General features: G+C 41.4%; 1 protein-coding gene across 3 annotated transcripts in view; it reads left to right on the forward strand.

Moving 5' to 3' along the window:
* The first annotated feature begins 299 nt into the window (after positions 1 to 299).
* Positions 300 to 25,831, forward strand: part of LOC145353095 (immunoglobulin-like domain-containing receptor 2) — a 111,729-nt gene continuing 86,197 nt past the window's right edge. For all 3 annotated transcript variants that reach the window (XM_080203457.1, XM_080203458.1, XM_080203459.1), the window contains exon 1: positions 300 to 571. In XM_080203457.1, the coding sequence (XP_080059583.1) occupies positions 523 to 571 (49 nt within the window). In that variant the 5' untranslated portion in view covers positions 300 to 522. The remainder of the gene's footprint in view (positions 572 to 25,831) is intronic.

The following is a 25,831-nucleotide window of genomic DNA, read 5'->3' on the forward strand; positions in this document are numbered from 1 at the left end:
GAAGGCTTTAAGAAACTCTACGATAAAAATGGGAAAATTGTCAAATGAATAGGAACAGGCTGCAGTTCATTGTAACATGTTTTGTAACGCTGTCAGTTCCAGCTACAGCAAAGCCCAAAGCAGTATCAATGAAGTCATGTGATGAGAAAAGTCCATCCACAGGAAGGGGGATCTGGCAAACTCTGAGACGGGATTACTGTCCGCTTTCCACACTGTCTCAAACCCACAGGCGAGCTGGCGAGGAAAGGAAGCGGCACCAGTGAATTTCTTTGAATGGTTAAGGCCAGGTTTGGTCCCGCGGCTCTGCCTGCGCTGGGATCCGAGGCAATGCCCACCCCTGGCCAGGGTGGATGAGTAACAGGTGCCAGTTAAAGCCTGCTTTGATACTTTTGTGTCTGTCAGTTTCACAGTGAGACGCGGCGAGGGCGCGATTACAATGGCAAATCGGAATTTAATTCATAATCGGGGATTAGATTGTATCGAGTTCTAAGCAAAACACTTGGGATGTGAAAGGCGCTGAAGATGTGGCTCTGTGGATTCTCATGGTGGATGCCCATTCTCTGCTTGGCAGGTAAGAGTTAAACTATGTTAACTTTATAGTAAATGCGATGGTCCCTCTAGCTCCCGCAAAAAAAAATCGATGAATGAATATGGCTGTCCAAAGACGAGTTTATCCCTTCTTTCCACACCTTGTGTGTGAGATTACCTGCTATCTTAGGGATGTTCCACAATTTACCCCTTAATCCTCCCTCTACCTGTCTCGTAACAATTCTACTTGTTACTACGGTCCACCGACTCTCTAGCATTTAATACGAAAATCGACGCCCGTCCGCTACCCCTGAAAGCAAAGTTATTCATTTGCCGGAATGAAGGGAACCGTTATACGCATCAGATCCGAGTGAAGATAGGTGCTTTTTTTTTCCTCCCAGCAGCATTAAATGCTGGTTCATACTTTGCACACACAAAAAAATGAGACCATTCATTTTAAATTGAAAAATGAAACACCTTAGATATTTTCAGTGACATTTTTCATATTGGGGTCGACAAAAGATGAGAAATCTCAATCATTGGAATGCTAGTCAGTGTGCTGTTTCTAAAGCGCACTTGGTGACTCATGCAATTCTCAAGACTCGTATGATGCACTGAATCATACGTGCAAAGCCTTGCACTGTGACCATTGTCTTAGATGAATCCTGTTTTCACAAATAAATTATACGTTTGGATCAGAAAATTCCGAAAACTGCAACTGAGCATGAGTAATGAGAATTGCATCTCGGAATTCTGTGCTTGTTTCTGGGTTGGAGGCCTTGATTTAATCTGGCCAATACATTCCTTTAAAGATGATTCCAATTTTCGTTGTATGAATGATTTTAAGGACTTGGAACGGAAGCTACAACAAGTGCTTTTAATGATCTCGAATCAGTCGCATTACTGAACTTTGTTACTGGTTAGAACAAAACTTTTCTTTTAGGTCCTCTGGCACTTTACTGGAGTTCCTGGAGGAATGGAGGTAAAAGTGCAGCTAGTTCTTCAAATATAAAATAGGATGCTGAAAATATGAAATTAAGGCAGGAACGTACACAGAGGGAGAGAGGAATTAACATTTTGGGATAAAAGAGTTTACATCAGGAAATGATAGGGATGTAATAGATCTAGAGCAAGGGGTGACTGGAACAAGGACAAAGGAAGGTTTGCGATAGGGTGGAAGCCAGAAGACAGGAGGGTTAGTCTTGCATGGCCAAAAGAAATGGTGAGGGGGTCAAGAAAAGAAACAAAGAAACAAAAGATATGCCTACAGCATGTGTACTACCCTCTGAAGTGGCACGGTGGCACAGTGGTTAGCACTGCTGCCTCACAGCACCAGGGATCCTGGTTCAATTCCAGCCTCGGGTCACTCTGTGTGGAGTTTGCACATTCTCCCCATGTCTGTGTGGGTTTCCTCCGGTTTCCTCCCATAGTTCAATGATACATGGGTTAGGTGGATTGACCATGCTAAATTGACCCTAGTATCAGGGGATTAGCAGGGAACAGGGCCTGGGTGGGATTGTGGTTGGTGCAGTTTTGATAGGCTGAATGGCCTCCTTCTGCACTGTAGGGATTCTATGAAACTAAAAGTATGTGAACAATCAAAACATCTGAAGGAAACAAAATAGGGCTTGAATGGCCTTCTTCCCTACCATAATGACTCACAAGAAGCTCATAGTATAATGATGTGAAGAAGCAACTGAATGTATTTCTGGAATATTTCGGCAGCCAGGTGACAGGGTAAAGGCATGAAGACTGAGAGGCCAACCAAAATGGTGGTTGCTTTGACCTATTACTAAACATTTCTTTTTAATTTATTTGTTCACGGGATGTGGATGTCATTGGCCAGGACATCATTTATTGTCCATTCCAAATTGCCCTTGAGAAGGTGATAGTGAGCCACCTTCTTGAACCATTACATTATGGGAAATAATGCAAAAGACTCCTAATTTTGAGAATCTACTCAGCCAATACTACCTCTTTGAGCTGTCAATATTATGGATATGGTTACAAGTGATTGCTCATAGCATATCATTACATCATACATCCCAGAATTGTGTCTTCTGGATGGTGGAAAAGCTTTGTGTGGTTGGCAGATGAACCACATGTTGCAGAGTACCAAACTATGCAATGGCCTAGTGGTATTATTGCTAGACTATTAATCCAGAAACTCAACTAATATTCGGGGGACTTGGGTTCAAACCCTGCCAAGGCATATGGAGGAATCTGAATTCAATAACCACAGCAATGTGGTTGACTCTCAACTGCCCTTTGAAATAGTCAAGCAAGCCACTCAGTTCAAGGGCAGCTAGGGATAGATAATTAATGCAGGCCTGCCGGCAATGCCCATGTCCCACCAATGAATATAAAGAAAACTTCATTACATTGTCAAAATATTGATATGGCTAGCCCTGTTCCTTGTTCTCCAGGATAACTGATTTCATTTAGCCCAATAGTCAATATGTTATTTAAGTTTGGATCATAGTTAAGATTTTGGCCATTTTACAAGAGGCAGAAAGAAACATGCATGCATTTCTTCTGCTCATATCGGTTTTGTGCATTGTTCTTCAACAGTTAACCTTATTATCTTTGCCAATGTTTGTATCTTTTGCACATGTACCAGTCTTTGTTTTTGATTATGAATACATTACATCTTCTAAGTTTCTCATTCTCTTTCTCTTTTTATGTCTTTGAAATGATGTCCTCCTACATCAGTTTATATTGTTTCATTAAAGCCCACACCAAAGTGCAACATGGTATTTAGCTATACTGCGTGAAGAAAGGAATTGTTGGGTCAGAATGGTCCTTCATAGTTTGTCTATTTTACCATCAGTAGTATTTCCAACAGAATATCTTTCATTGCCCCTTTTCCCATTGTGTTTAAGTTTGACAAATGAAGGCCTGTGCCTACTCTGTGTTGAACCTAAGATAAAATGGAGCTCAGTGTTTAAATTCTGATGTATTTCTTCTCATTATTGTTCAGTAATCCCTTTCAGTAATAATTTGAAATGCAAATATCAATTATTGGCACTCACTATCTAGATCACACATGAAGCACTGACTGTAGGGGAAACTGCCACTTATTAGTATGTTTGCAGATGACACAAAGATTGGCTGGGTGGTTAACAGGGAAATTTGGGCTACAAAAAGATATAATGGGCGAATGGACAGATAAGTGGCAGATGGAATTTAACCCTGAAAAGTGTGAGGTGATACACTTTGGAAGGAGTAATTCAACAAGGAAGTTTTCAGTGAATGGCATGACACTAGGGAGTTCTGTGGAACAAAAAGGACCTTGACATGTTTGTCCGTGGACCTCTGAAGGCAGAAGGGCATGTTAGTAGGGTAATGAAAAAGGCATTACAAAAGTACAAAGTCATTTTGGAGTTGTGTAGAACTTTGGGGAGCCACAGCTAGTGTGGCAGTTCTGATTGCCACCTTGTAGGAAGCATGTGATTGCACTGGAGGGGGTGCAGAAGAGGTTCACCAGGATGCTACCTAGGATAGAACATTTAAGTCATGAAGAGAGGTTGGATAGGCTTAGATTGTTTTCACTGGAGCAGGGAAGAATGAGGTGTACAAGATTGAGAGGCATGGACAGAGTGGATAAGGGGCAACTGTTCCCCTTAGTTGAAGGGTCAGTCATGTGGGGACATAGGTTCAAGGTGAGGGACAGGGGATTTAGGAATGATGTGAGAAAAACATTTTTACCCAGAGACTTCACTGCCTGGAAAGGTGGTAGAGACAGGTTTCCTCACATCCTTTAAAAAGTACCCAAATGAGCACTTGGCACGTCAGAACATTCAAAGCCATGGGCCAAGTGCTGGTAAAAGGGATTAGGTGGGAGGTCAAGTGTTTCTCACAAATCAGTGCAGACTCAATGAACAGAGGGGCCTCTTCTGCACTGTATGATTCTGTTGAACCATTCCTCGCATGGGACCATCCTTTGCATGTGTCTTTACTTTCAGAAGAGCAGTAGAACAGGAAGATTGGAGGGGTGAAAAATATCACACAACTTTTCTAGAAATCATAGAAGCTTAACTTTGTGGCAGTGAAAGAGGCCCTTTCTATGTGTTGGCTGAAGAAGAGATATTCAACCTGATCCAAGTTTTCAGCTGTTGGCCTGTCACCTTGTGGGTTACGGCAGTTCAAGTGCTTTGCCAAGTTTTTTTTTAAGTGCACGTTTTCTCCTCTATCACCCTTTCAAGCAATGATTTTAAACCTTCCACCACTAAAAGATCTCTTCACCCCCATCTCTTCTAAATCTTCCACTAATTACATTAAATCTCTGGCCCCAGATTATTGATATAATTATTAAGGAAAATAAATCTTTCTAATCTATTCTATTTTAGATCCCTCATAATTTTGTACATCTCAATTAAAACACTCTCATCTGCTTCTGTTGCAAGGAAGAGTATTTGCCCACACCATCTAGTCTTTCTTCCCAGCCAGATTTCTCCTGGCAACATCCTGTTGAATCTCCTCTGCATCCTGCCTAATTTGATCACAGCTTTCCTGTAAGGTGGTGACAGAACCATAAGCTGTATTCTGGGTGTGACCTAACTTGTATTTTCAAGAATTCTAGCATAATCTCACTGCTGTTATATTCTTTGCCTCAATTAATAGATAGGTGGTTCGGAAGCCATACCGGACACTTGGGGGAAGTGTCTGGTATGGCTTCCGAATCACCTATCTATCTGTCCTGCTATCTTCAGGGATCTGTGCAATGCACTCCAAAATCCCCCTGTTCATTTAGAGTTCTCAATATCCTACCATTTATTGTGCATTGCCCTACCTTATTTTCCCTAAGCAAATACACTACCTCACATTTTTCTGGATTGAATTCCATTATTACATTTCTGCTTAGTTGACCAGTATTTTAACATCTTATAGTCTACAGCTTTCTTCCTCACTCACAATCATGTAGTCAACTTTTGTATAACCTGCGGATTTCTTCATCATTCCCCCTTCAATTCAGTTTTAATCGTTAATATATACATTTGTGACAAAAAGCAAGGGACTCAGTGCCAAGCCCTGCAAAACCCCACTAGAAACAACTTTCAAGTCACAAAATCACATGTTGATTATTATTCTTTTCTTCTTGCCACGGAGACAATTTTGGAAGAAAATATTAAAACATTTTTAAGACAACTAGTTCAAGGCTTTGAAAGTTTCACAAATTTGGTGAGAAGTTATTACAGTTACTGTTATTTTCCAAATTCCTTTCCCTAGCTACACCCACCTTTCCTGCTCTCCTGAAGTGACTGCTCAGTGGGAGACAGCTTTCTCTCATCTCATCCAAGATTCTTCATAAGTGAACATTCATGGTGAGGGTCAACAGGGCAAATAACAGGGTATCACAGCACTAAGTGTCATCAGGCAGTTATCTTAACTGAGTTCCTCACATTTAGCAGGAACTGGAGCCAAACATAATGGCTTGTATTTTATGGTGAAAACTACTCACCGTTATTAAAGTGTAAATTGGACAGCATTTTCCAACAACTGCACATGTGTCGTTAAACACAGAAATTAGATATTGCTGTGCAATTTGCTCTTCACTTGCAGAAGCTTCATCATAACACTATCGTGCTCAGAGACATTGCATTCAAATGTAGTGATGTGTAATTTCTATACTGACACTACACCAGAAATGTTAGGGCTGGGCCATTCTAATTTAAGGACATTTTTAATTGTATGCTGAGTCTTAATTATTGCCAGACAACTTCTCTGGTACTAAAAGAAAATGTTTTACAAGTGTTGAGACTCATTCCTTCAGACTTTCATGATTGCTGGGGTCTTTTTTTAAAATATGAACATTTTCTCTTATCTCTGTCTGTCTCAATCCTGTTTTCTTTCTGTTTCATTATCTGTACACAGTTTGGCAGAGAATTATTCTCAACCAGTTTGTTAGGTATGTTCAACAGGGAGCTGGATGTGGCCCTTGTGGCTAACGGGATTAAGGGGTATGGAGAGAAAGCGGGAGTGGGATATTGAAAGTATATGATCAGCCATGGTCATATTGAAGAGTGGTGAGGCCTCGAAGGGCCTATTCCTGCACCACCTAATTTCTATGTTTCCAATAGCAATTGTTCTTCAGTAAGATTGATTAAGGAGATATACAGTTGTTTATCATATTCAAATGGAAAAAAAGCTTTCTAATTATGCAAATTACAGTGCAAAACTCCACAGAAAATCTATGGCCAAAGGTGAGTATAATGAATGTCTGGCACCATTTATTTACTACTGACTGCAACCTCTGACCCAACACTTCTACTGCTCCCTTGCTGAACAAAGACCAGGTATTAAATCTGAAGTTTTTTCAATTTTTGCAATACACCGCATACCAAATAATGTATTTAACCACTGAACCATCACTATTATTATTGTATTCATAAATAATCTTTTGAGGCAATATGTAGGTGCAGTGCATCAGAATATCAATACCAGCACTGCAGTATCACAGGGGCATGGGGGTATTTGCAGAGCAAGAATATTCAGCCAGTCAAGGGCAATAACCACACATACCTCCTCAAATTTTTCATTCCTGAGGCTGTCAATATATTTCTTTATTTAAGCGAGCCGAACTACGGGTGCTGAGAGTGAATAGGAAAGTATGACAGGCAACTGCTATAAAAAGCAAATGTGACACAGGAAGTGTGCACCACTCCTCCACAAACTGTTTTGTAGCATCAACTTTCAATATATTACAGATTTGTATATATTGATGCTAAGCAACTGCATGCAGAGGAGGAGACAGGGAAGCATATTCAGAGGAGTGAATTAAACTGTTGTACCATTTTAATATTAATCAACATGTCCATAAAATGGACCAGTACCTTGTGACTTATTTTCTCTTTGGTTGGGACTTAATTAATAGCTGATATTCTTCCATCATTTTTTCCTAATGGATAGTGCTTCCTGGCATGACAAAACTGTCATGTTCAAGTCACTGATGTTTGACAGTGAAAATATAATTTGGAATCCCAAACACCTAGGTTGTTTAAGTAATTGTTCTAATAAGTTTATACCTATATTTCAAAACTGCCAAAAACATTCAGCAGATTCAAGCTTAACTGATGTACCTCATAGACAATTCCCAGAAACAACACTCCCACTCCTTGAGTGGGAGTTTTAGTATTGGTACTGCAAGCATTTAAAAATATGATTAACTCCAAAAATCCTTTTTCTGTGACATTTTATTGCATTGAAACATTGAGTACCACTGTGACCTCACCAAAGGTTTAATCAGAAGTTGTTGAGATTAAGTTTCTTGCCCTATCCCATTGCCTGCTTGGTGGAGGACACAGCATTGTCAGTGTGATCATGATGATCTGTGGCCCAAGGGCCAACCCTGTGGAGAGCCAAGGATGGAAGAGAAACAAGGTCAAGGTCAGGGAAGCAGTCAGTGCTCACTGGAGACAATGCTATAACCACTCTGTGTCGGACTTGCACATCTTCAACTCTGTTCCTTAATACCCTGTCGGGCCTGGTCTCAGCACCACCCAAGCCTGGAGTAAGGTTAAAAAAGCAATTGTCAGTTCAGACCTTGGAGAGACCACATTTGTTGGGTCAGTTCACTTGTGTGGCCCCACAGCATCAGCATGGACTCAGCCCTCGGCAGGACAATTATAGTTCTTTGCTGATATTTTTCTTGTCAATTCTCTCCCCATGTCTTCTGGAACTATTTACCCATTGCTGGAGTACGTTACTGAATATATAGTTATCTCAATCAGACTTGACCACTGTAATGTGGCACTTTCAGCAACTTCATTAGTGAACAAAAGGGATTTATTTAGTGATCTTAATTCGCAAATACCTCTGCCTAGGAGATCTCCTCCCCCGGGGTGATTCCCCACTCTTGAGTTCTGATTGGTTACCTAGGTCAGGTGACCCTTATTCTGCTGTGTTGTCCTTAAAGGGAAAACCTTCAATATGGTCATGACTGCAGCTTCCCTGAGATCTCCCGGCACAAGCTCTGTGAAGTTGGCTAGGAATGTATCCCCATCATGTTTCAAATTCCCACAGGAATTTCAGAGGCCTTGTTTTTCAACTGTCGAGTTGCTTTTTTAACTTTACTCCAGGCCTGGGCGGTGTTGAGACCAAGCCAGACGGAATATTAAGGAATGGAGTTGAAGATGTGCAAATCCAACACAGAGTGGTTATAGAGTTCTTCCAGTAGCACTGACTGCTTCCCTGACTTTGAAGGGTTCCCCTCCATTTTTGGCTCTCCGCAGGGTCGACCCTTGAGTACTTGGGCCATTGATCATCGTGACCACACTGACTTGTTGTCCATGATTTGTTGGATTACCCACGTTCTTTCTGACCATCATTTGTTCTTTATGTCACAGGTTTTATGCTGTACTGCTGCCTTCAGTCACCTATAGGAGTGCTGCTTTTCCCTTGAGCTGTAATGAAATGTCCAGTTAGTGAAAGTTTTGCGTTTATGCTGGATTAAGTCCTCTTTCTCTTGGTTGCTTTCCATCAAACCAGTCATACTGTTTCCTGGTGATCACAATGATTTCTGATAGAGAGGCCATGAACTTTCTTACAGATGCTGTTATGGTAAACTTCAGGTTTGTTCAGGTTCCAGGAGCACCCTGTAGCTCCTGATGGAGGTGTGTTGAGAAGTTGGCAGTGAAACACTGAAGCGGGATCTTTGAGGCATTCCATGTTAATTTTCTTGTGCCATTGTTTCAATCTGGTCAGGACACCTCCTCCCAGGAGGACAACAGAAATATTTCAGGGATGCCTCCAAAGCATTCCTGGAGAGGTCAAATATCCATGCCAACTCACCAGAGTCCTTGACTTGTGACCAGTTGAAATAGAGAAGGCTCTGGATGCATTGAGAGACTTCCAGAACGTGCAGAGGTGAAGTCAAGACATCAGAGGGAGCATCCAAATCTCCAAACAATCCATCTATCCAACCCGTCCAACAGCACCTGTCTCACAAGTGCAGACCGCACATTAGTTTTATCAGCCATTTCAGAGCTCATCAAACTGGAGTGGAAGCAAATCACCCTCTATTCCAAGGGACTGCCCAAGAAGGAATTAAATATGTGATGGGCGTGTGCTGGTTTGCAATCGATAGTTAATTCAAAAGCAAAAAGCTGCAGATGCTGGAAATCTGAAATAAAAACAAAAATGCTGGAAATACACAGAAGGTCATGCAGCATCTGTGGATAGAAACGGAGTTAATCACATCTCATAGAATCATAGAAACCCTGCAATGCAGAAGGAGGCTATTCGGCCCATCGAGTCTGCACCGACAATAATCCCACCTAAGCCCTATCCCTGTAACCTCCCATATTTACCCTGCTAGTCCCTTTAACTATGAATCTCGGGACTCTAAGCCGATTTAGCATGCATCTAACCCGCACATGTGGGAGGAAACCAGAGCATCTGGAGGAAACCCACGCAGACATGGGGAGAATGTGCAAACTCCACACAGATCCAAGCTAGGAATTGAACCCGGGTCCCTGCAGCAGTGCTAACCACTGTGCCACCCCAAGAATAACCTCATGCCAGTATGGGAATTAAACCTGTGCTGTTGGCATTGCTCTGCATCACCAACCAGCTGTCCAGCCAAATGAACTAAACCGACCCCCTAAATGAAGTTAAATTAACTAAATCTATTTAGTTAACTTGACTTGATGATGAGCGTTACTGAGCAATTTGCTGATGGAGACATTAAAGCTGAGACAATCCTTTTCTCACTTAATGTAAAGATATGACTTATTTTTGTTTAGGGCTGAAATTCTCCAGCTCTTCTCTCCTTGCTGCCTCTGCCAGCGAGAATGGAGAGTTTGGCGCTCAGCCAAATCTTCGTTCTCTGCGGTGGGATCGGAGTGTCCGAGCTGTGGGTGAGGTTGGAGAATCCTGCCCGTGATCTTCACTGGAATATAAACGATCAAAAAAAAAATCAATGACCGGAATGTTACCACCGTCCATGCCAGTGGGATTTTCCCATCTGCTGCAGTGAACGGAGATTGGGCTGGGGGTCAACCTTGCTGCAGTAGGAGTGTGGCCTGAATGACCTGTAAGTTTGTGCCTAATGTGAGGACATGGTTGACTATGGTAGCTGTGTGGAACCATTTGTATATAGGATGATTTCTCTTCATCTTCATTTGTGCCCAGTTCTCCACGCACAGTAAGCAAGGCATCCTTGTCAAATTCTCTCAGCACTAATCTAGGGGCACTAAAGCTAATTGCTGCTGCGCTAATCCACTGTCCTGGTAAAGCTCCGTTAATTCAGCACACACTGGGGATCAATTTTAGGAACTTCTTGTCCAGCTACTCCGAGATAAATTGGAAGAGAGTTTTGCAGCATTGTACTGATTTTCACTTTTAGCTGCAATTAAAAAGCCAACAGGGAAACGACTGAGTATACAGCAGGTCAGCAATAATTTGCATTTCTGAATTAATGATTCCTGCAAAATACCAGTTGTTTTAACATTTGTATGCAGAGTCTTAGGCACAGATAATTCTGCAGCATTTTGCAACGAGATCTACAGTATGACTAAATTATTGTATTTTAACCAACATTGTGTTAGTGTAAGCATATCCTGTTCCATCTCACTTTATATTTTTCTTATTTCTGTTTCATGCCAATTTCAGGATCCACCTGTTATTTGAATCAATATTTTCTCTTCTGTGTTTATGGAGCATGATTTTTATTGACTCCCGCTTTTTAGATTTTCTATCCAGGAAAAGATTTTGGAATTAAATTTAATGCAAGCACCTATGTTGTGTGGCCAGCAGTTATACGATGTTACCTTAATATTGATTTACAGCGATGAGAAAGAAGCAGACTGTTAACACCATTAAGTGTAGTGTTCTACAGCACCATGCCCCCAATGCAATTTCTCTGTTCGAGCTATAGTGTTTAAAATGGTGACCTAGTGTTACTAAGCATTATGTGACTCAATGGTGCAATTGTTTTGCACAGTGCCATTTTCATTCTCAACCTTTTGTTTTAAGAGAACAAATCAGGGGTCACCAAGTCGAGACTTTGACCACTGATGACTGACTTAAATGAGGCTTAGGCTAAAAACCTGAGAAAAATAAGGCATCATTCATCTCCATTAGGGAATGGTATATCTTATAGTGAGACTTAAAACGAACATCCAAAAATAGAGAATTCATCAAATTCTTTGGGGAAAATGAAATGATTTTCACTCGAACAAACGATGCCTTATCCAATTATGGAAAGCAAAATCATGAATCTCTAATTTACATTTTCCAGTTATGTAACAATAGCAATGGCCCTGCTCCAAGTTTCATGATGTTTCAATTAATTCGGATATAACGGAACACAAACATTCATTTCAGTCCTATATTCCATTCCACTTCACTGTGTTCACCTCACTAAAAGACACAAGAACTTTGTGTTGGTCTTAAAGGCACAATGTGGAGAGACTGGGGAAGAATTGTCAGTATATTAACAGCTAAGAACAGCTTCAGCTACATTACAATGGAAATGTAGTTCAATATATTTGTGACCAGCCCAAACACCTGTAATATTTAAACAGCAATTTACTTCTGAGATAGCAAATCAGGATGGAATTACTTACAATTGCTACAATTCAGTGCCATATTCATAGGGCCCTGATCTCTTCACAGCAATGTTTTTTTACAACATTGTAGCAGCAGTAACATCTCCACAATTGTTACAAATATTGAATAATACTCTGGACTCGGGCGTTCGCCCGGATATCTGGCGAGATTGCGTCATTTTGTTATTCCACAAAGATGGCAAATGCTGAGCTGCACATCTTAATGTTGACTGCTGAGCTATGGTACAAAATTACAGGTGAAGGCACAACTGGGCCATGCAGCTGGTTTCAAATATTATTCTTTCACCTCAGGGACCTGGATTAAAATTAAACCCAGAATTACAAACTGAAAGCCTTACTTTTTTTTCTGCTGCAACAAGGATTCTAAGTTTAAAGAACTTGAATGGTTTCAGCCAGTGTTGGTGGTGGGGGGGGGGGGGACATGGGTCATGACTTTAAGCTATTCATAACTTAGTGTCAATAGTTCTGAATGATCAGTTTCACAGAGAGAGAGGACACATGAATGACTTATACAGAAAGCAAAAATGTTGTGTGGTGACAGGAATATTCTTCCATGATTAAGGTTTTGGATATTAATTTAGGGAGCTATATCGCCCAGCTGAACCAAGCAGCGGTTGAGAGCGGTCCAAGAATCTCTTTAGATCTTTGGCACAAACTTTATTTCTATTTGTTAGCTCATGGGCGGCATGGTAGCACAGTGGTTACCACTGCTGCCTCATCATGCCAGGGATCTGGGTTCGATTCCCGGCTTGGGTCACTGTCTATGTGGAGTTTGCATGTTCTCCCCATGTCTTTGTGGGTTTCCTCCGGGTGCTCTCACAGTCCACCGATGTGTGGGTTAGCTGGATTGGCCATACTAAATTGTCCCTTAGCGTCAGGGGGATTAGCTAGGGTAAATGCATGGGGTTATGGGGATAGGGCTTGGGTGGGATTGTGGCCGGTACAAATTTGATGGGGCAAATGGCTTCCTTCTGTACCGTAGGATTTTATGATTCAAAAAAAAAGCAAAGAATAACTGATACTGTTTGTACACTAATGAATATGAGATGATTTATTCCACAGAGACCATTTTTGTTTTGGTGAAGTAATTGTAAATCTACATTTCCTGCTCAGTAATTGAATGTTCATCATACAGTATCCTTGAAGGCTGTATCCCTGGTATCTGTATTGAATGAAGAAAGTATGATTGAGAGTATAGAAATGGAAGTTTCTATTAAGTGCTTTGTGGTAATTTAATTGAGTGATGTTTATTAGCTGCATCACCACTTTGACTTCAATCATAGAGTTTTAGTTCTTACTGTTGGATTAAATGGTCTTTCCTTTTCCTTCACCAGGGAACAAGTTTGTCCAGTTTCCAAACTTACAATGGGTCTACTGACTAACATTTGTCCCCGTGTGTAATTATTTTTCAATGGGGTAAAAACTGGGGGTGATTAACTGTATTGAAAAACTTGATTTATGAAATACGCGCATAATTTTCACAGTGGGTTCAAAATAATTAAGATATGGAAGTACCTTGGGTCACTTATCATTCAAAGGTAGAAATGTTATCTTTGACTATATTGGCCACGCCTTCAAACATGGCTGTTAATTTAAGTGGACTAGCTTAAACTTCTGCAGGCAGATTAATATTGGGCGGAATTCTCCAGCCTGTCCCACTAACAGGATCTTCCAGTCCTGCCAATGTTGAGCCTTATGGTTGACTTTTTACTGTTCTGTGGAGTGGTTTAGCAAGCCACTCCATTGTATCAAACTGCTAATGAAGAAAGCCCACCCTCACCTTCTTTAGATATGGAAGAACAGGTAATAAATGTCAACCTTGCCAGAAATACTGAAATTACTTTCTTAAATGTCTATTGTATTCATTCACAATGCCACATTGTTGACCATGACAATTACTATTAGTATTTATGCTATGTCGCGAAGAAAGCTTTGATTAAAAGTTTTTTTTTGAAGCGGAAAGATAATCAAAAATCCAGTTTAAATTCCTACAAAACACTAAAGCATGAATGGCTTGACTTTTTGTAGTCTGTAAATATTATTGTTTCAGTGCTCAGCTCATCATCCTACAGTTCTTCAAAACAATACTTGACTTGAGCACTATGTCCCTCTTGCAAAAGGTCAGATAGAAAACCGAAAATCCTTCCCAATGAAGTGAAACATCTGAGTCTATGATGTGATGCAATATAATTCTTCAATGCAATTCCGCAATTCTCTATTTGTTTTGTGATATGAATTGAAGAATTAGCAGTAATGTTAGAAAAGAAATACATTTTATTGGTAATTAGAGATATTCTTCCAATTTATCTACATAAAAAGTATAAAATAGTGAATTAAGATGTCCTTTTATTAGTACGGATGGTCAATATTTAAGCTGCCATTGAGTTATGCTGAAAGGTTTAACAGAGAAAATTATACATTTGTTAACATACCTTTCAATAGTTTCTCACTTGTTGATGATGTGTCAAAATATTTAACTATACTGGCTACACATCTACATTCTTTCAATCAAAAACTAACAAACTGAAAACTTTTGCTACAGTTAATTCTAGCTAATTAGGTCATATTATGTACAAACACAATACTTCATGTATTTTAATTTCACAAGGACCTGTGACATATCCTCTGAGGCCGACTGGAGTGCCCATTTTCAATATAAACAAGAACTAATGAAATTCAACCAAAATTCTATTGATCTTTCTTGGCATTGTGATGGTTGTGTGGCTTTAAGATATGTTTATCATGTTTTGTGTAAGGGTATATTTAGAATTCTGATCTGGTTTGCAAGGTGCTGATTTGTCTAAGAAATATTTTAAATCGGTACCTGGGGGAACATGATAAGTACCTGGGCTGTTTGTTTTAAGCTAAGCGAACACATTTATGTTTACTTAGGTTCCCCTGGGTGTTTCAGTGTAGAATTTTGATTAAGTTGATTGACAGGGACAGGGTCATATACTTAATGAGAGGATCTAAGCTTGCAGGGAGGGAACACTTTCATTTTTAAACAACACAAGTAGTTTGCTGTCTGGACTAGCAGAAGGAAGCAGACTCTCTCTCTCTCTCTCTCTCTCTCTCCTTCCCTCTCTTTTTCTCTCTGAAAAGGCATCTCTGAGAGCTCTAGAACTATTAACTAACTTAAGCATAAGCAAGTGAGCTTGTATTTTGCTGACTAATTTTAAAGAGGGCGTTTGAGCCTATAAGAGAAATATTGCTTGAATTGGAACTCATAATGAGAGGTTAGCAGTTAAGAATTGTATCTTGTCTTGTTTAAGTATTGTTCAAAGTTAAGCTATATCATTTATTACAGTTAAACTGTTTTGTTAAATAAAATTGATTTTGATAAATGTTTCCTAGTGTGTCAGTAGAATCATGCCTGGAATGAAACATATCCTCACATTAATGCCAAAATAGCAAATTGTTGGATGCTAATAATATGCTGGAGTTTCTGATCCTTACCCTAAAAATCTGAGCATCAAAGTAACATAGAAAAGAAGAAGGCAGAAAATTGACAGGATTGAGTCTGCATCATGTCTATTCTCAGTCACTATAAATCAAACGTAAATTAAGAGTTCATAATCTGGTGGTTGGGAATTAGTGATGAATTGGTGATGCAGTGAGAGAGTTTAATTTCTCAGTTTTACTCTTTGGGGTTACTGTGCAGCAACATGTTACGGAATCTATACCTATCATTCAATGAAATGAAGTAATTTTGTTAATTAGCTTTGTTAATTTTCCTGATAACTGACACAATGCAAGAAAAAGAAAAATGTAATTCAGAATTCTTAAAAAAAAAGAACATATGCTCTTTTCTGAAAGCTCTGCACAGTGGTTTGGATGCTGCAGTAGGTTACTGTTGTTTCTCTTCCCTCGTCTAGTTGTGTACAAGGTGATTTTCATCTGTTCCCATAGCAAGATTATTCCTGGAGCCTGTCAACAGATGCTTATAACTCTAGGGGCACCATTCCACATCAAGCACAGCTGACCAAGAGTCTCTTCCCCTATTACCACCTGCCATTGGCGTATTTTTGAAGGATTTGGCGGGTGATTGAACTGGGCTGGGTCATGCTTAGGGGGCCAATGACCAGACCGTGGGAGAGTGGGAGGGCCAGCAATGCGTGGGTCACTGGGCTAGCCAGCAATCAGGAGGCTGGGAGTGCAGTACTAATGCACGTGCACCCATCGCGGCACTGATAGATTGGCAAAGCACTGATTGGCAAAGGCCATTCAGCACTATAAGCTAGCAGCCTCTCCAGCGAGAATAGGCTCCTCCCCCTGATTTTTTTGTGTGATTTACATTGATGCACTCAGCATGTGGGAGATTCTTCTCTGAACTCCCACTGAAAAACACAGCATGATTTACTCCAGTTTTCACCCAAGTTCAATACTGGGAGAATCCTGGCCAAAAAATCTGAAATTGTGAATCTAATAGGATAGATTTGTTTTGTGAGTTCCAATAGTCTCAAAAACCTTAGTTCAGGTGTAGTCAAACCAATGCAATTTTTTTCCAAAAAAAACTCCCAAAAATGTGCCTTAATCACAATCTCCAAAGAAAAAAAGCCCACTCCTCCATGTTACTAATAAAAATTCTCTCCCTCCTTGGGTAAGAATTTGTTTTTTTTATTCATTCATGGGACGTGGGCTTCACTGGCTGGCCAGCATTTATTGCCCATCCCTAGTTGCCCAAGAGCAGTTGAAAATCAAACACATTGCTGTGGTTCTGGGGTCACTTGTAGGCCAGACCAGGCAAGGGCAGCAGATTTCCTTCCCTAAAGGACATTAAAGTTAAAGTTTATTTATTAGTCATAAGTAAGGCTTACATTAACACTGCAATGAAGTTACTGTGAAATTCCCCTAGTCGCCACATGGGTTTTCCTGCCAATCAACAAAGGTTTTATGGTTATCAATAGATTCTTAATTCCAGATATTTTTATTGAATTCAAATTCCACCATCTGCCATGTCAAGATTTGAACCTCAGTAACCAAAACATTAGCTGGAATCCTGGATTAATAGTCTAACGATAATGCTACTAGACCATCTGCTGTCTTTTGCATGTTAGAAATAGCCCAAGCTAATTTTACATTGAATCTTATAATGAACTAAGGAAACAACTTTGCCTTCTGTGATATTAAATGAGACTCACATCTATACACCTCAACATGGTGTCGCAGAGCTCCTGGTCATCAGACAGTAAAATTATGTGGAGAAAGTTGGCAGGATCAGGAAATCTTTAATGTTCAATGGATTGAAAATTTAAGATTAAAATGTTTCCACTGCCTAAGGGCTGTCAAGGCTTGGTTTTGCGTCGGACTCTGTTATACTCCATCCGGTACACAGGTTGATTGGTGTAAGACTATTTTTAGGAGGTGGCTTTGGTCGATTTAATCAGATTGCTGACCAATTCTGCTGGTTACTCTATTCCTTTACACTCGCACAAAAGGAAGCACAGAGGCTTGGCTCTATCCCATCAATTCCATACTCTAAAGTATGAAGGATAATGCTACCCAATTGTTGCATGCAGTCTCATCAAAATATACAGTCCAGTCAGTGTCTTGGATTATCTTTGCCCAGTGCAAAACTAACCTTGCGCCCTACTATTGCTCAATTTCAAATATTTATATACTTACCCCTCAAAAACAGCGCTTCCCAAACATTTTCCCAGCGTGACTCAATTTTAATACCCCAGCCTCCAGCCACCAATTGAAAAATGTGAGGATTTAAATGAATCTCACATCTGTTAGCACTCAGTCTGAGTTCCATGACAGTCATTGTTGCCTCTGATCTTATGACCTCAAAATCTCATCTCACCTGAACCCACATTTTGGGAAGCTCTGCTCCAAGATTCATAAAGGTCTGTCTTCACCGCAACTATAGCCTTTGGCAAAATATCTCTCGCTCAAACAATTCTGTAAAGAAACTCCCCCCAGCCTCTGTCCCCGTGCTCTTAATCTTAACTTATTGGCTCCAATTTACTGAGTTCACAAGCCTAGGAAATAATCTTTCCCTATTCGCTCTGTAAAATCCTTTCAGAATTCCAGGACCGGATGGAATGCATCCCAGGGTTCTGAAGGAAATGGCAGAGGTGATAGTGGATGTCTTAGTGATTATTTACCAAAATTCACTGGATTCTGGGGAAGTGCCGGAAGATTGGAAAACAGCTAATGTTATGCCGCTGTTTAAAAAACGTAGCAGACAAAAGGCAGGGAATTATAGGCCGGTTAGTTTAACGTCTGTAGTTGGAAAAATGCTTGAATCCGTCATCAAAGAAGAAATAGCGAGGCACCTAGAAAAGAATGGTTTGATAGAGCAGACGCAGCACGGATTCGTTAAGGAGAAGTCGTGTTTAACGAATTTATTGGATTTCTATGAGGATGTGACTAGTGCGGTAGACAGAGGGGAACCGGTGGATGTGGTGTTTCTAGATTTTCAAAAGGCGTTTGATAAGGTGCCTCACAAAGTGTTGCTACAGAAGGTTAGGGTGCACGGAGTTGGGGGTGAGGTGTTAGCGTGGATAGAGGATTGGCTGTCTAATAGGAGGCAGAGAGTTGGTATCAATGGGTGCTATTCTGATTGGCGGTTGGTGACTAGTGGAGTGTCGCAGGGATCGGTGCTGGGGCCTCAGCTATTTACCATTTATATAGATGATCTGGAGGAGGGGGCTGAGTGTAGGGTGTCAAAATTTGCTGATGACACAAAGATGAGTGGAAAAGCAAATTGCGCTGAGGGTGTGGAAAGTCTGCAGAGGGATCTGGATAGGCTGAGCGAGTGGGCGAGGACATGGCAGATGGAGTATAATGTTAGCAAGTGTGAGGTTATCCAATTTGGCAGAAATAATAGTAGGAGGGATTACTATTTAAAGGGTGAAAAGCTGCAGCATGCTACGGTGCAGAGGGACCTGTGGGTCCTTGTGCATGAGTCGCAAAAACCCAGTCTGCAGGTGCAGCAGGTGATCAAGAAGGCAAATGGTACGCTGGCCTTTACAGCGAGGGGAATAGAATATAAAAGCAGGGAGGTCTTGCTGCAACTGTACAGGACACTGGTGAGGCCGCAGCTGGAGTACTATGTGCAGTTTTGGTTGCCACACTTGCGCAAGGATATCTTGGCCTTGGAGGGAATGCAGAGGAGGTTCAGTAGGCTGATACCAGAGATGAGGGGGTTGGACTATGAAGAGAGACTAAATAGATTGGGTCTGTACTTGTTGGAGTTTAGAAGGATGAGGGGGGATCTTATAGAGACATATAAGATAATGAAAAGGATGGATAGGGTAGAGGTAGAGAGATGCTTCTCGCTTAGAAAGGGTAGCAGGACTAGAGGGCACAGCTCCAAGATAAGGGGGGGCGCAGTTTAGATCAGAGTTGAGGAGGAACTTCTTCACTCAAAGGGTGGTGAATCTCTGGAATTCTCTGCCTGTTGAAGTGGTGGAGGCTGCCTCGCTAAATATATTTAAGTCACGGGTAGATAGGTTTTTGACAGACAAGGGAATTAAGGGTTATGGGGAGAAAGCGGGAAAGTGGAACTGATCCACTTCAGATCAGCCATGATCTTATTGAATGGCGGGGCAGGCTCGAAGGGCTAGATGACCTACTCCTGCTCCTATTTCTTATGTTCTTATGTTCTTAATTTCAAAAACCTTCAATTAACTACCTCCAACTTCTCACTAGTGGGAATAAATCCAGTGTTTCAATCCTTCTAACTATAGTTTCCCATTCCTGATATTGTTGTGGTGACTCTACTCTCTATGTTCTCCCTGGCTTTAATGTTCTCTCTCAGAGGGTGCCAAAACTGCAGATGATGTACTAATTGTGGCTTAACCATTGCATGATATAAATTTATCATTACCCCTTTTGATTTTGTATGCTATCTCTAGGTATTAGGTCTGAGATGTTTACAGTCACTGAACAAGAAAAAAAAAATCAAAGTACTGCAAGTACTAAATTCCTTTGAAGCAATGTGCAGCAATGCAGAACATATAACTTTGTCTGAATAATCCTTCTGGTCTTTTTATATTATAAAGACAACATGTCAGACTTTCAGATCCGATAGATAGCAAACTCAAATTTTACTGAAAGTAACATTCTCCCCTCTTTCTGGGTAATATTTAAGACACTCAGAATAGTATGTGACACCAAGGCTAAAGTTACAGTTCTGTGATATTTTGTGGTTGTTACTATGACAAAACTGCTAACAGCAATTAAGGGGATATTTTGAGACAAAAAACTGCAATATTTTTCTAAAATCACTTATCGCCTCATCACTCCCCAAATAGATATCTCCTTCCTGCAGACTATGAAAGGTATGAAACTTTGAAACCCTTGAATGGTTTTTGAGGTCTTGCAGCAGCACTTTTCATTTTCAACAAGTAAACTGATAACGAAATGGACATTCCATATAGGTGAGTGAAGAAGAGGACATAACCTTTAATTAAGGATTTTTTTTTTCTCTATCGCTCATTAATTCTTTCTTTAAATGAAATTTCATCACCATTTAGCTCCATCCAAATGCAACCTAATGGAAAAGTATTGAGTTAAGTCAGCACTGCTGTTCATTCTGTGTCAGATTACTTCACTGGGCTGCTAGGTATTGTCAGCGGTGATAGAACCTGAAGATCCTAGCTTACAAATTATGCACAGCACCTGTCCAGGGCATTTGTCCATGCCAATGTTTCAGATGAGTCTTTTCCCCTTTTTATCTAACTCCATAAAGATATATGTGATGCAACTTGGACATTCATTGGGTTCCAGAGATTCTCATGGTTTGGCAGCTCTGGGTGGGTTTCAATGCATTCAAACTCTTGCAGTGTTTTTTGCATTCCAGCATATGTCAGTTGGTGGGATGGTAGACAGGATATTTGACACTATTAAAATCCTGGGGGTTACCATTGACCAGAAATGAACTGGACTAGCCGTACATATAACGTGGCTACAATAGCAGGTCAGAGATTGGGAATCCTGCAACGAGTAACTCACCACTTGACTCCCCAAAGCCGTTCCATCATCTACAATGCCAAGTCACTTGCCTGGATGAATGCAGCTCCAACAACACTCAAGAGGTTCAACACCATCCAGAATAAAGCTGCCTGCTTGATTGGTACCCCTTCCCAAACATTCACTCCCTCCACCACTGATGAACATTGGCAGCTATGTGTACCATCTACAAGATGTAATGCAGGAACGCACCAAGACTTCTGAGGCAGTACCATACAAAACCCACTACAACTATCATCTGGGAGGACTGAGGCAACAGATACATGGGAACTGCCTGGAAGTTCACTCCAAATCACTCACCATCCTGACTTGGAAATATATCGTCATTCCGACACTGTGGCACTGTGGTTAGCACTGCTGCCTCACGGTGCCAGGGACCCAGGTTGGATTCCCAGCTTGGGTCACTGTCTGTGTGGAGTTTACACGTTTCCTCGTGTCTGCATGGGTTTCCTCCATGTGTCTGAAAGACGTGCTGGTTAGGTGCATTGACCTGAACAGACTTGTGTGGCGACTAGGGGAATTCCACAGTAACTTCATTGCAATGTTAATGCAATTCTTACTTGTGACTAATAGATTAACTTTATCTTTGGTTGCTTGGTCAAAATCCTGGACCGACCTAACAGCACTTTTGGTGTGTCGACAGCACAGGACTGCAGCGGTTCAGGAAAGCAACTCACCACCACCTTCTCAAGGGCAATTAAGGATGGGCAATAAATGCTGGTCCAGCCAGCGATGCCCACATTTCCCAAATTAATAAAAGAAGATGCTTTGATTGTTGTCAATTTTGAAAAAAAAGGACCAATGTTGCAATCTCTGGGCTGAGTTCAATATCACCAACAAAGATCTGGTAAGAAATCCAACATTAGGTCATCCAGGGTTCATCCTTCCTCAAAAACTGTAGGCTGCACTCAACAGGAACAGAACTCTGCAAGCAAGGACATCATGCCTCTACAATGGAATTTCAACGACAGCCCAGTATGGTCTGTGGTCACCCAGATTAGACTGCTCACTGCATTGAGTGAATGTGACCTACAAAACATTGCTGTAGGATTCGAGGGAATGCATCTAAAAACACACAGCACTGTGACTTGGACTTTGATTTGTAAAGCTGCAAGATGTCATGTGCAAGAAGAAGAATGTAATCCCATCGACATAACCCCCATCCTTTGTATGTAGATTCCCCTGAAATGCATTGATGCTATTTGCCTCAACTATTCCCTGTGGCAGCAAGATCCACATTCTTACCAACCTGTGTATTTTTTCATTCTTTGGGATGTGGGTGCTGCTGGGAAGGCCAGCCATTTGTTGCCCATCTCTAACTGACCTTGAACAGTGGACAGTCAAGAGTCAACCACATTGCTGCAGATCTAGAATCACCTGTAGATAACCTGTTATTGTTGGGTTGCCTCAGGAGACTCAAGTTTTCTCACAGCAGAAGAGACCTTGTAGGAGTTAATTGTCTTTCTGTCAGGAAATGTGGACAGGTTGTTTCCTCTTGTGGGAGAATCTAGAACGAGGGGTTACTGTTTAAAAATAGGACATCACCCATTTAAAACGGAGATGAGGTGAATTTCTTTCTCTCATAGGATCGTGAATCTTTGTTTCCAGGTGGTGGAAGCAGAGTCTTTGGATACATATAAGGTGGAGGTAGATGGATTCTGGGTAAGCAAGGGGGTGTTGGGAAATTGGGGGGGGGGGTAGGGAGAATGCAGATTTGAGGTTACCATCAGATCAGCCATGATCTTATTAAATGGCAGAGCAGGCTTGAGAGGCCACATGGCTTACTCCTGAAAGGAGTACAAAGGGTCATCTGGACTCGAAACGTCAGCTCTTTTCTCTCCTTACAGATACAGCCAGACCTGCTGAGAGTTTCCAACGTTTTCTCTTTTGGCTTACTCCTGATCTTTGTTTATACATATGGTGCTTTTATTTCCATAACTGACTATACACAAGGTTACAGAATATCAACATAGCTTCCGCTCCTCTTTGAGATACCATTCTCATATCCTCTCTCAATGAGTGACATCACTGTGGCATAGCTCTTTATTCACATGCTCAGTAGCTACAATCAGAGTTAACCCTTTACCCTGCCAGCAAGGATAAGGACAGCAGAATCCCTTCCGTAAAGGACATGCATGAACCAGATGGGTTTGTACAACAATTGGTGATTGAATTTCAGATTGAATTTAAGTTCCACCAGCTGCGCAAGTGGGATTTGAACCCATGTCGCCAGAGCATTAGCATGGACCTTTGCATTACTAGTCCAGTGACATTACCACGATGTCATGGTCTCCCCAGAAAGATGTTTCTCCTGAATATCCTATGCCCGTATTTTAGTTCTGGTCTCAGCCACAAGTGAAAGCATCTTCTCTACCTCTACCTTTTAAAACCTTTCATAATTTGGAAGACCTTGATCAGGTCTCCCCTCAGTCTTCTCTTTTGTTGAGAAAAGAGGCCCAGCCCTTTCACTCTTTCCTAATGTAACACCTCAGTTCTGGTAATATTCGAGTAAATCCTTTTTTCATAGAATCATATGGGTGGTCACTGTAGCACAGTGGTTAGCACTGCAGCCTCACAGCGCCAGGGATGTGGATTTGATTCCCGGCCTGGGTCATTCTCTGTGTGGGGACTGCACCTTCTCCCCGTGCTTGCATGGATTTCCTCTGGTTGCTCTGCTTTCCTCCTACAGTCTGAAGGTACATTGGCCATGCTAAATTCTCCCTCAGTGTACCTGAACAGTTGCCAGAGTGAGGGGATTTTCACAGTAATGTAATTGCATTGTTAATGTAAACCTCCTTGTGACTAATAAATAAAATTTAACTTTAACTTTAACTTTACAGTGCAGAAGGAGGCCATTCGGACCATCAAGTCTGCACTGACCACAATCCCACCCAGGCCCTATCCCCATAACCCCATGCATTTACCCTAGCTAGCCCTCCTGATACTAAGGGCCAATTTAACACAATCCACATGACCAGCACGTCTTTCAGACTGTGGGAGGAAACTGGAGCACCAGGAGGAAAGCACACAGACAAGGGGAGAATGTGCAAACTCCAGGCAGGCAGTAACCCAAGGCCTGGAATTGAACCCAGTTTCCTGGTGCTGTGAGGCAGCAGTGCTATCCATTGTGCTCCAAAATTTGGTAGAAGTTAACATTTTTGCTCTGCTTTTCAGTAGTGTCCCTCTAGAAACTAATATTAGTGCTTTGCTGGATTTTTAAAATGACCTTATTAACCAGGGTTGCTATCTTTAGTGTGGCCCCAGATTGTTCTGCTCCTCTAGCCAATTTAAGACACTTATTTTCAATGGAATATGTGACTTTCTATCTTCCTGTCAAACCCATTCCCTCACACTTGCCTATATTGAAGTTCATTTGCCAAATGCATGCCCATTTTCCAATTTTATTAATATCTTACTGCGTCTGCAAACCTCCTTTTTATTAACTACATTTCCCAATCTGGTGTCATTCTCAAATTTTGGAATTATGCTTTCATTCCCATTCCTGAGTCTCAGTCATTTCTGTGAATAGTAAGCAAACAGTGGTCACAACTTCTATCATTTTAGTACATGTATCCACCATGGGTTAATCCGAGTAACCACCTTTAATCCTTCCTCTCTATTTTCTGTTTTTTTTTACCGGTTTTCTATTCATTCTGCCAATTTTCACTTGACTCTAACATATCACTGTGATATAATCAAAGAATTTTTGAAAATCTAAATATATTACATACACTGATGTACCCTTATCTACCATTTCTGTAATTTCTTCAAAGAATTTACAATCTGTGCAGGCTACTCTTTATTGTATTCTTGGTTCCTACATACAGACACTGGACGTGGGTATCTGGGAAGCCCGGGTTCAGACGTGTACTGGATGTGGGAATTTTCTGGACCTTGGGTCCTGTGGTGGGGATGTGCGGGTAATAGGATAACTGGAAGCCAGACTGATTTCTGTATCAAACTGCACCAAACCAGGACGGGGAACGGAAGGTATGAAGGGGCTTCTGCTGTTAATCCCAGACTCAAAGAGCAGGGGATCAGCATGTTGTGAACCGGATATGATGGACAGCAGTTCCCTCAGATGATTGTAGTTTCTAGCACAGGACCTGGCTTTCAGCTTCTTCCCAGTTTTAGGATGCTAAGAAAGGGGTCCGGTAGCTGTGTAAGTAAGGATTCCATTATCTTTCCTACCGCCAATATTAGGGCTTCTTTGGACTGAAGGAACTAGGAACTGCATGCTCCCCATGTCTAGTCAGGATGCTCATGGTTCATCAAATGTTCTGTAAAGTCTCCCTCAGTAGCTGAGTGTACCCGGTGAGTATCTGGAGTCTGTATAGCTGATAATAAGGATGTTGAAACTAGTTTTGACCTTCCCTGGGTCAGGGATGAAATGTTAGTTGGGGTTCCCACTAATGATTACAATCCAATAATTCTAGGGTGGCATGGTGGCACAGTGGTTAGCACTGCTGCCTCACAGCACCAAGGACCCAGATTCGATTCCCATCCTGGGTCGCATTCTCCCCGTGTCTGCATGGGTTTCCTCTGGGTGCTCCAGTTTCCTCTCACAGTTGGAAGATGTGTGGGTTAGGTGGATTGGCCATGCTAAATTGCCCCTTAGTGCCAGGGGGACTAGCTAGGGTAAATGCATGGGATAACAGGGATAGGGCCTGGGTGGGATTGTAGTCTGTGCAGACTCGATGGGCTGAATAGCCTCTCTCTGCACTGTGGGACTCTATGATTGTGCCAACCAT

Source organism: Carcharhinus amblyrhynchos, chromosome 15, assembly GCF_965287045.1.
Source record: "Carcharhinus amblyrhynchos chromosome 15, sCarAmb.v2.hapA, whole genome shotgun sequence".
In the NCBI taxonomy this organism is placed as follows: Eukaryota; Metazoa; Chordata; class Chondrichthyes; order Carcharhiniformes; family Carcharhinidae; genus Carcharhinus; species Carcharhinus amblyrhynchos.